This window comes from Lampetra planeri, unplaced genomic scaffold (genome assembly GCF_965212315.1).
Source record: "Lampetra planeri unplaced genomic scaffold, kcLamPlan1.2.h2 scaffold_164, whole genome shotgun sequence".
In the NCBI taxonomy this organism is placed as follows: domain Eukaryota; kingdom Metazoa; phylum Chordata; class Hyperoartia; order Petromyzontiformes; family Petromyzontidae; genus Lampetra; species Lampetra planeri.
The window spans coordinates 50,846-61,824 of NW_027614372.1; the positions used below are offsets into that span (position 1 = coordinate 50,846).

Genomic DNA, 10,979 nt, shown 5'->3' on the forward strand with positions numbered 1-10,979 from the left:
ATAGTTTTTTTATGCCGGTTCAGAAACACGGTCGTTAACGAAAACTTTTGAACAAATAACTGCAGAAGCAAGGTAGAAGCAACGCTTAGAATTGCGCTGAGAGACAGAGAGAGGAACGCACCTATTAGGGAACATACGCAGGTATATTTAATAAAATTATAAACTTTCGGAAAGCCAAGTGGGCTTAGGCAGGACAAATCGCGGATGTGCCATGTGCCTCTTGCGATGTGCTTTCGGCATTATGCCGGCATTTCACTTCCTGAAGACGCCCGATCGAAACGACAAACATCGTGCCAAACAACACACGATGCACTCTGAAGATGTTAACGAAGAGCTAGAGTTGTTTGTAACAAATCTACGATATAATAACTGCAAAAAAAATTGTGATATTTAGCACTAGTAGGGAACATTGAGAAAGAAAACCGAAAAAAGTTGGGTTTGAGATGCGTTCATGATGAAGGTTTTTTTCCGGGTTAGATCGCGTAAATATGAACGCGTCGTTAACGCACCACCACTCGACTCGGCCAATTGGTAAGGTTTGTCACGTGAACAAAACGTGCGTTTCAGTTACGACTCCAGCACGCCGGTGTGTTGGAGAGTAAAACCACAACATTTACAATTTGAGTACGGTGACATTTCGCTGGTAATTACAACCAGCTTCATCGGGCGATTTTTGCCATAATTGAGATGAATGCGACGCGGTCACATATGCGCCTCTGTACGTAGGCCTCGGCAAGGTAAGGTAATTTACCCTTTTTACCGGGTAAAAGGGTAAAGGTAAAGGGTAAAGGTGTCGACATGCCAAGGGGTAAGGTAAAGGGTACAGGGTAAAGGTAGCTCGGAAGAATTACCCGGTAGGGTAAAGGTAGCGCGAAGTATTACCCGGTAAATACGGTACCTTGTTTACCACTAAAAGCTCCGTGGCGCTCTACCTATCATTTACCGTTATAAACCTTGTTCATGTGTAGTAGTTCCCTAGTAATTACCCTGTAATTGGGTAATTTATATGGGGTAAGGGTAAAAGGTAGGGTAAAAGGTAGGCTCGTTGCTTTTTACCTTCTACCTTACCTGCTAAAGGGTAAAAGGTAGGGTAGAGTGATTGTATTGTGGTAAGGTAAAAGGTAGGGTAAAAATAGGCTCGTTGTTTTTACCTTTTAACTTTTACCTTACCTTGCCGAGGCCTATCTGTACGTCTGTAAGCGTCCTCTGTGTGGCGTGCGCTGTGCCCTGAGCAGGTAGCGCGGATTCAGCTGCAGATCCAAAAGACCCTCGGCAAGAACTATGGCTCCTATCCCGGCATTGCAGAGGCACTCGGCCAGCTGGACTCTCAACTGATGGACGTCACCAAGGTAGACACACGTGACACGGCAGCATAGCGGCACAACAAGTGTGCATCCCCTCGCCTCCGATTGGCACGGTGGGCTACGTCCGGTGCGAAAGAAGTTCAACATATTTCGATTTAAAGCTTTTGTGACTGCAGGGATTCATCTTCTTGGTTCTTTCGGTAAAGTCACGTAGAAGGGAAGTATTCAAATAATAAAAATAAAACATGATAAAATACAATTCTCACGACGTTTCGGCCACAACGCAAGCAGCCGTCCTCAGGTGATATGCAGATTCCTTTGTCAAGGCGCTCTTCTCCCACCAACCCAGCTTAAATATACGCTCCAAGCTTGGTGGTGTTTCATTCTTCACCTGAGGACGGCTGCTTGCGTTGTGGCCGAAACGTCGTGAGAAATATTTTATTATGTTTTATTTTTATTATTACATAATTTCCCTTCTACGTGACTTTACCGAAAGAACCAAGAAGATGAATCCCTGCAGTCACGAAAGCTTTAAATCGAAATCTAACAGACTTAGTAACTCGTGCCTCGGTTACCGATTACTTCATTAAGCAATGAAAACCCACCACACATTCTACAATGACGACATACCACGCATTCCACGTCTTCAACCCCAGGCTACGTGGTGGGTGGGTAAGCAAATACATATTTTTTACGGCTGATTTACATTTGTTTTTATTTTATCTGGGCGACCCCTCCCCATTCAGAAATGTACTGTTAATGTGGAGCTGACTGAATAAGCTCTCAAAGTGTGGAGTCGGGGTTTTGACTTGACGGTTGTATTTGACTGCGTCGAATGTGGTGTTGCGTTGAATTCCTCATTGCGAAATCGCGCTCGCGTGTGTGTGTGTGCGTGTGTGTGCGCGTGTGTGTGCGCGTGTGTGTGCGTGTGTGTGTGTGCGCGTGCACTTGCACGTCTGTGTCAACAGCTGTACGGGGACTTTGCGGACCCGTACCACCTGTCGGAGTGCAAGCTCGCCATCCTGCACTGCGCCAGCCACGCCGACACCACCCTTGTCCAGACGCTGTGGCGCGACATCGTGGAGAAAGGCAGGAGGAGGATGGGGAGAACGGCACACTCCTACCGCACCACCACCACTCGGGCAAAGGGGGTTGTTAACCGATTCTCGATTTTGTGATAATCTGCCCTCCGCTGCTGCTCGCCACGTTGTGCTGCTCCCCGTGGCGTGCCAAAATAATTTCCGGAACTAGTCTCGCGGACTGTTCCGGCTGAAATTAACCACTGCTAATTTAGGAAATCCCTTCTTCCCTCCGGGGCAATCAACAGTCGTTGTCCTGTGGAGAAGGGCTCACCCCCCGCGTCACGGTGGCTAGATGTTAACTACCTCGCCTGGAATGCAAGAGGTCGTGGGTTCGATCCCGACCCTGACGTTGCCTGCTGCTGTATATTTGGAGTTTGCGTTTCTCTCTCTCTCATCATCATCACGGTGGCTAGGAGATGTTGACTACCTCGCCTGGTGTACAGGAGGTCGTGGGTTCGATCCCGACCCTGATGACGCCTGCTGCTGTATATTTGGAGTTTGCGTTTCTCTCTCTCTCCCCGTGGTTGTCGCGTGGATTTTTCTCCGGGGTCCTCCGGTTATTCCCTCCACATTTGGAAACAAGCGTTTGGAGTATTTGGCTGCTATGCATTTCCACATGATGATGAGCCACTTCGTTGAACTATTACTTGTGATAGTTTAGAATGTGGAACCCCCGATGGTTCAGAGGCAGTTACAGGATTCGACCACTACCACTGATAATTTGAGCAACAAATCACTGACTTTGGTTTTTACATCGTTTTAAAATATATAATAAATGTTACGTACCATATGTTTAACTTCTTTAGCGCCGTACGTAGCCAACCATGCTAATCAAGAGGTGCAGTGTTGAGTCTATGGGCAGTGTTTAATCTGTGGGCAGTGTTGAGTCTATGGGCAGTGTTTAATCTATGGGCAGTGTTGAGTCTATGGGCAGTGTTTAATCTATGGGCAGTGTTGAGTCTATGGGCAGTGTTGAGTCTATGGGGCAGTGTTGAGTCTGTGGTGCAGTGTTGAGTCTATGGGGCAGTGTTGAGTCTGTGGTGCAGTGTTGAGTCTATGGTGCAGTGTTGAGTCTATGGGCAGTGTTGAGTCTATGGGGCAGTGTTGAGTCTGTGGGGCATTGTTGAGTCTGTGGTGCAGTGTTGAGTCTATGGGGCAGTGTTGAGTCTGTGGTGCAGTGTTGAGTCTATGGTGCAGTGTTGAGTCTATGGGCAGTGTTGAGTCTATGGGGCAGTGTTGAGTCTATGTGGCAGTGTTGAGTCTATGGTGCAGTGTTGAGTCTATGGTGCAGTGTTGAGTCTATGGGCAGTGTTGAGTCTGTGGGCAGTGTTGAGTCTATGGTGCAGTGTTGAGTCTATGGGCAGTGTTGAGTCTATGGGCAGTGTTGAGTCTATGGGCAGCGTTGAGTCTGGGCAGCGTTGAGTTTATGGGCAGCGTTGAGTCTGTGCAGTGTTGAGTCTATGGGCAGCGTTGAGTCTGTGGGCAGCGTTGAGTCTGTGGGCAGCGTTGAGTTTATGGGCAGCGTTGAGTCTGTGCAGTGTTGAGTCTATGGGCAGTGTTGAGTCTATGTGCAGTGTTGAGTCTATGGGCAGCGTTGAGTCTGTGGGCAGTTTATGGGCAGCGTTGAGTCTATGGGCAGCGTTGAGTCTATGTGCAGTGTTGAGTCTATGGGCAGCTTTGAGTTTATTGGCAGTGTTGAGTCTGTGGGCAGTGTTGAGTCTATGGGCAGCGTTGAGTCTATGGGCAGCGTTGAGTCTGGGCAGTGTTGAGTCTGTGGGCAGTGTTGAGTCTATGGGCAGTGTTGAGTATGGGCAGTGTTGAGTCTATGGTGCAGCGTTGAGTCTATGGGCAGTGTTGAGTCTATGGGCAGTGTTGAGTCTACCCTCCCTGGTCTCCCCCTCTCACCATCTCACTGTGATCTCTGCCCCCCCCTCCTCTCCCACCCCGTGCTCACAGAGTTGCAGGAGAGCACCTCCCGGAGCCCCGCCGACCGCATGCAGCTGCTGAACCAGAAGCTCGTGTCGCTGGGCAAGAGCTACAGCAGCACGCCACAGTACTTCCCGTTGGGTGGGTCCTCCGCACTGCTCGGCAATGTTGTTGTTCTTCTGTGTGTATGCATGTGTGTGCTGTATGTTGAACTTCGTTTGCGCCGTACGTAGCCAACCGCGCTAATCGGAGGTGCGGGGGGAAGGACGGAAAACTAAACACTTAAAGCAGTTCTCAAGAAATGGGTCTTTGTGCGAGTCTATGGATCTCTGTGTGAGTCTATGGATCTCTGTGCGAGTCTATGGATCTCTGTGTTAGTCTATGGATCTCTGTGTTAGTCTATGGATCTCTGTGTTAGTCTATGGATCTCTGTGTTAGTCTATGGATCTCTGTGCGAGTCTATGGATCTCTGTGCGAGTCTATGGATCTTTGTGTTAGTCTATGGATCTCTGTGTTAGTCTATGGATCTCTGTGTTAGTCTATGGATCTCTGTGTTAGTCTATGGATCTCTGTGTTAGTCTATGGATCTCTGTGCTAGTCTATGGATCTCTGTGCGAGTCTATGGATCTCTGTGCGAGTCTATGGATCTCTGTGTTAGTCTATGGATCTCTGTGTTAGTCTATGGATCTCTGTGTGAGTCTATGGATCTCTGTGTGAGTCTATGGATCTCTGTGTTAGTCTATGGATCTCTGTGTTAGTCTTTGGATCTCTGTGTGAGTCTATGGATCTCTGTGTTAGTCTTTGGATCTCTGTGTGAGTCTATGGATCTCTGTGTGAGTCTATAGATCTCTGTGTGAGTCTATGGGTCTCTGTGTTAGTCTATGGATCTCTGTGTTAGTCTATGGATCTCTGTGTTAGTCTATGGATCTCTGTGCGAGTCTATGGATCTCTGTGCGAGTCTATGGATCTCTGTACGAGTATATGGATCTCTGTGTTAGTCTATGGATCTCTGTGTGAGTCTATGGATCTCTGTGTGAGTCTATGGATCTCTGTGTTAGTCTATGGATCTCTGTGTTAGTCTATGGATCTCTGTGTTAGTCTATGGATCTCTGTGCGAGTCTATGGATCTCTGTGCGAGTCTATGGATCTCTGTACGAGTCTATGGATCTCTGTGTTAGTCTATGGATCTCTGTGTGAGTCTATGGATCTCTGTGTGAGTCTATGGATCTCTGTGTGAGTCTATGGATCTCTGTGTTAGTCTTTGGATCTCTGTGTTAGTCTATGGATCTCTGTGTGAGTCTATGGATCTCTGTGTTAGTCTATGGATCTCTGTGTTAGTCTATGGATCTCTGTGTTAGTCTATGGATCTCTGTGTTAGTCTTTGGATCTCTGTGTTAGTCTATGGATCTCTGTGTGAGTCTATGGATCTCTGTGTTAGTCTATGGATCTCTGTGTTAGTCTATGGATCTCTGTGTTAGTCTATGGATCTCTGTGCGAGTCTATGGATCTCTGTGCGAGTCTATGGATCTCTGTACGAGTATATGGATCTCTGTGTTAGTCTATGGATCTCTGTGTGAGTCTATGGATCTCTGTGTGAGTCTATGGATCTCTGTGCGAGTCTATGGATCTCTGTGCGAGTCTATGGATCTCTGTGCGAGTCTATGGATCTCTGTGTTAGTCTATGGATCTCTGTGTTCGTCTATGGATCTCTGTGTGAGTCTATGGATCTCTGTGTTAGTCTATGGATCTCTGTGTGAGTCTATGGATCTCTGTGTGAGTCTATGGATCTCTGTTAGTCTGTGTATGTAGAACTGCTTTTGCACCGTACGTCGCCAACCTAAACACACGAAGCAGTTCTAAAGAAATTAGTTTTCCATGTACGTGATTTAAAGGTGCATAGCTCCAGTGGCTTGATGATGCTGATGCTGAGGTAGTGATGATGATATGATGGTAATGGTGGTCATGGTGATGATATGGTGATGGTTTGTATATATATTGAACTTCTTTCGTACCGTACACAGCCAACCGTGCTGATCGGATGTGCGGGGGTGGGGGGGGGAATCCTTCGTCTTTGTGCCGCAGAGTTCCTGGTGCTGACGCTGGAGCAGCACGTGTGCACGCTGGGCTGGGACGAGGGCTTCGTGCCGCACACGCTGCTGCAGGTCGCCGCGGACCTGCCGCTGCTGCTGCACACCTACGACAAGGTCTTCCGCACCAAGGTGACACAAGGGGGCGTTGCGCGGGGCTTTCTCATCGCGGTAACCGAGACGGCCCACGGTGACGCCCTGGTTTGTTCTGTGTTTGTGGTTGTTTTCAAGCAGGGACAGCCCTGGTTAAAACGGTGTGGGTCAGTGGGTCAGAGGTCGCAAACGGGTTTTGATTCCTTACCCGTACCCGGCCGTACCAGGGTCGCAAACGGGTACGGGTAGGGTACGGGTATCGGGTACCCGATTGCAACCTCTGGGATGAAGCCATGTTGCAGGCGCAGGTGGGTTGATTCTAGGAACTTGAATTGTGAGAAGAGACAAGACGTTGGGAAATGAGTGACAAACGGTGACTCACGAGTGACTCACGGCCTACCCGTACCCGGCCGCACCAGGGTCGCAAACGGGTACCCGTACCCGGCCGGGTACGGGTAGCCGGGTATCGGGTAGGGTACGGGTATCGGGTACCCGATTGCGACCTCTGGTGTGGGTGTTGTTCTCCACGGGGCCGCCCTGGTTGATACGGTGTTGTGGGTGTTTTTAAGCAGGGACCGCCCTGGTTAATCCTGTGTGGGTGTTGTTAACCACGGCGGTGTGTGGATATTCACGTGCCGTCTGCTTTGCGCTGGACGTCTAAAGGTCTCCCGTGATGGCGCTCGAAAGTTGGTGGTTGCGGTGCACCTCCCATTTATCACAGTTTGGCTACGTGCGGTGCGAAAGACGTTCAGCGTACATATGTACGTACAAGAGAATAGTTCAGGTGTGCCGGTTGTCACGGTTCAAATTTTTAAGATGTTCTCCCGATCTTCTTAATTAGGGCGCCACGGTTGAGAGATGTTAACTATAACCTTACCTGGTATACAAGAGGTTGTGGGTTCGATCCTGACCGTGACGATGCCTGCTGTATATTTGGAGTTTGCGTGCCTCTTTCCGTGGTCGCGTGGATTTTTCTAAGGGTCCTCGGATTTTTCCCTCCACATTTAGAATAAACATCACGCGTTTAGAATATTTGGTCGCTGTAAATTTCCACGTGACGATAAGCCACTTGGTCGAGCGATCATTTCTGATGGCCAGGTCGCTTCTGACAAAAAGAGCTACTATATAGCTGAATGGGCCTTACCTGGTAAAATAAAAACAGCGTTTAGTTTGCGCTACGCGGGAGGTCTTATCTTTGCGCGTGCGAACGTGTGGGTGGCTGTGCAGGACACGTGCTGGTACCGGCTCCGACAGCCGCTGCACCTGCTGCATTCAATCCGCTCCATCCTCAACAAGTACCTTCAGCAGCCGGAGACCGTGCCGCCCAGCGAAAGGTGCGTCAGCCGCTGCTCGGTCGTTCCGTCGTCGCGGGAGGGGGCGGCGTTGGCGGCCTACCGTGTGCTGCGTGTGGAGACTCGCGTACGCGTCTTGTGTTGCGTTTTAGTACGCGCGCGCGCGTTGTGCGTGCAGTCTGTTCTTCGGTAACGCGGTGCGAAAGAAGTTCAACCTTCCTACATACGTACGTGCTTGTACCCGTCTTCCCGTTGGAAATGTGACAAACGGCGGTATTATTCTCGTGCATCGGATACAACGCCGCGTACGGGGGACACGCTTGCTCTGCCGTAGCAGGACGCGACATTGCCTCGTGTACGATTCAACGCCCAGCCGTCGCCTTAACGTTGGGGGCGCGGGTCGTTGCAGACGGTTGTTCACCAACACCTGCCTGGACCTGATGGCCGACTACCTGATGGAGCTGAAGACCATGGAGCAGAGTCTGGAGCTGCAGCAGACCGTGGGCAGCTTCCGCTCGCTGCAGGCCAAACTCGAGAGGCTCCTCTGAAGGCCCCCCCCCCCCGCCGCACCGGCTCGTCGGCTGCTCGGCACCAACTACTGCCGCCACTACCCCGCTCACCCGAGGGCCCGCAGCCTCCACCGTTTCTTGTCAGAACCTTCACCGTCGGTCGCCGTGTGCGTCTCGGGTCATCTGCAGCGGCCGGTTCTTGACCACAGGGCTCCCGCTGTGGACAAGTTTGCCCGAGATAACCGTCGGATTTTGTCGCACGCGGCACACGCGGAAGGAAGATGGGGTTGCCTCCGCCTGTTTTTGCTCATGCTGGAACGGGCGGGGGGGGGACAGACCTTTGGTGCTGTTTGTTTTTATGGACGCTGTGAGATTTTCTAATTGTTGGATGTGAGTGAATGACAAATAAATGAATGCGTGATTAACTGGAGCAGGTGAGAGATGAAACATTGCCCTTCTGAATCTTTTTTTTCCTTTGTAAGAGACTCCGTCCTTGGTCGTACAACATATCCCACTATTGAGAACTTTCCCATTGGCCAGCAGCAATAGCAGCTCCCGGCCTTGAGCACCGATATGAGTGTAAGTTGGTGTTGCTGCTGTTATCGAGGTTTAAGGCTTAAAATTCCCCTGTCGTTACAGTCGAATGCAAACACGCGAAGATATGATTGGGACAAAACGAGCTGGCGATGCGTGCGTTGCCTGTTCTGAATGAGTCGGGCCAGATGCGGTGGTGTTGCTTTTGGTTGCCATTTGCCCCTGGCCCAGTGCCGGACTAAGCTAGTGCGGGGCCTGTAGCAGATGTTAGAAAGGGGCCCTAAATAAATAAAAACATTAAAACACATTTTTTACTTGCATGGTACAGTAATTGTATTTTTTCATTTGCTGTACGGCCAGATAATACGACAAATCGCGAACCTTAAACACCCAGTCGTTCATAAAAGTTGAAGGCGGTATAGTACTATAGTAATAGTGCAAGTGCAGAATCACTGAACCGAAATTGAAAGCTTAAAACCATTTAGCGCGGGGCCCTTGAAAGTGCGGGGTCCGTCGCATGTACAGCTACTTTTGCTACCAGGATAATCCGGCACTGACCCTGGCACAACAAATATAAACTGCCCCCCCCCCCCCCCGTGTCTTAATTTTCTCCTCTACCGCTCTGCGTAGCTGGTGCAGTGGGGGGGGGGGCCTGCAGTTTCACCTGCCTGCCTGCAGTTTCACCTGCCTGCCTGCAGTTTCACCTGCCTGCCTGCAGTTTCACCTGCCTGCTTGCAGTTTCACCTGCCTGCTTGCAGTTTCACCTGCCTGCTTGCAGTTTCACCTGCCTGCTTGCAGTTTCACCTGCCTGGCTGCAGTTTCACCTGCCTGCCTGCAGTTTCACCTGCTTGCCTGCAGTTTCACCTGCCTGCCTGCAGTTTCACCTGCCTGCCTGCAGTTTCACCTGCCTGGCTGCAGTTTCACCTGCCTGGCTGCAGTTTCGCCTGCCTGCACGCAATTCGATAGCTGCTGCCGCCGCCGGTCGGTTGCCGCTGGGACGCCAGAGTCGGTGATGAGACCGGTCACAGGACGCACGGAAGATTCCCCCCCCCCTCCTCCCCGCTCGTTTGTGTGTGTGCCAGTGATGAATGAAAGTACTCGGAGCTGCCGACGGCTTGCTACTGTCGTGCCGTTTTGCAACGCGGTGTTTTTTAAGTCTCTCGCATATTTTGGAGTTCTCCAGTGGAATGATTTCGACACGTGATGTGTGGGGGTTTTCTTTTGGCACGTGATTTTTTGCCTTGGTGGCGGTGAAGTGTTTCTGGATTCCCACAATGCGCCTGTGGAACAGAGATCTACCATCATTGTTTGGATTATCAGATACTCTGCAAAGTAAGACCCTGCACCCTTAAACGTGTGCTCGGTATCAATAAAGTTGTACAAATACACCCACGTAACCTGCCCCCCCCATTTTGTTTGCTTTCAAACGGGGTAGGGGGGGGGAGAAGCGCATCTCATGATCTGCAGAATTCGGTCGTCGGTGTATTTATGTGCAACAAGATCGTCCGTTTCATATTACCTGTAAAGCCCTTTGCACGCTCTTTGTTTTTTGCTAAACAAATTTGTGTTGTCGACACAACATTAGTCGGATTGTTGAATTAAACAAAGGCTGGAATTCATTTTGGTTCTTTCCCCCCACACTGACCCGGCCGTGGCGAAGTGAGAGTCAAAAAAATTAACCCGTAAAAACAAAGTGTTTCACTATAAATCCTTTATATGCGTGGCGGCTAGAGTCCTCTCGTCCTCTGGCTCGAGATGGCTGCCACATATGGGTCAGATGATTGCCAGCATTAAGCAATTTGTAATTAAATATTTTTTTTTTCCCTAAACAGTGTAAAATTTTGGAAAAAAAATTTCACTAAAATTAATTGTCATGCACAACGAGTCTGTGTGGAAAATGGCAGCTCGATTGGATCACGGGAAGTGGGTTAAAAAACGACCGAAAGATGTGCACGGTCCTAAGCAAGCAAGCACGCAAGCAAGCAAGCACGCAAGCAAGTGAACTTAATATAAATGATTTAAAAAAGGCCTCGGCCAGCAGTGGATTTGCGAGGTTCTGTCCGTGCACGTGTAAGACCAACCCAAGTTGGACTTTGTAGGGTCTTCGCGGATTTGTCGCCAGGGTAACGAGAGCGGCAATTCGGTATTTATA

General features: G+C 49.8%; 1 protein-coding gene across 3 annotated transcripts in view; it reads left to right on the forward strand.

Moving 5' to 3' along the window:
- The window catches only part of NUP155 (nucleoporin 155), a 37,632-nt gene extending 27,417 nt beyond the window's left edge, over positions 1–10,215 (forward strand). For all 3 annotated transcript variants that reach the window (XM_078622591.1, XM_078622592.1, XM_078622595.1), the window contains exons 30-35: positions 1,236–1,349; positions 2,273–2,393; positions 4,343–4,453; positions 6,395–6,531; positions 7,720–7,826; positions 8,194–10,215. In XM_078622591.1, the coding sequence (XP_078478717.1) occupies positions 1,236–1,349; positions 2,273–2,393; positions 4,343–4,453; positions 6,395–6,531; positions 7,720–7,826; positions 8,194–8,332 (729 nt within the window). In that variant the 3' untranslated portion in view covers positions 8,333–10,215. The remainder of the gene's footprint in view (positions 1–1,235; positions 1,350–2,272; positions 2,394–4,342; positions 4,454–6,394; positions 6,532–7,719; positions 7,827–8,193) is intronic.
- Positions 10,216–10,979: the final 764 nt, after the last annotated feature.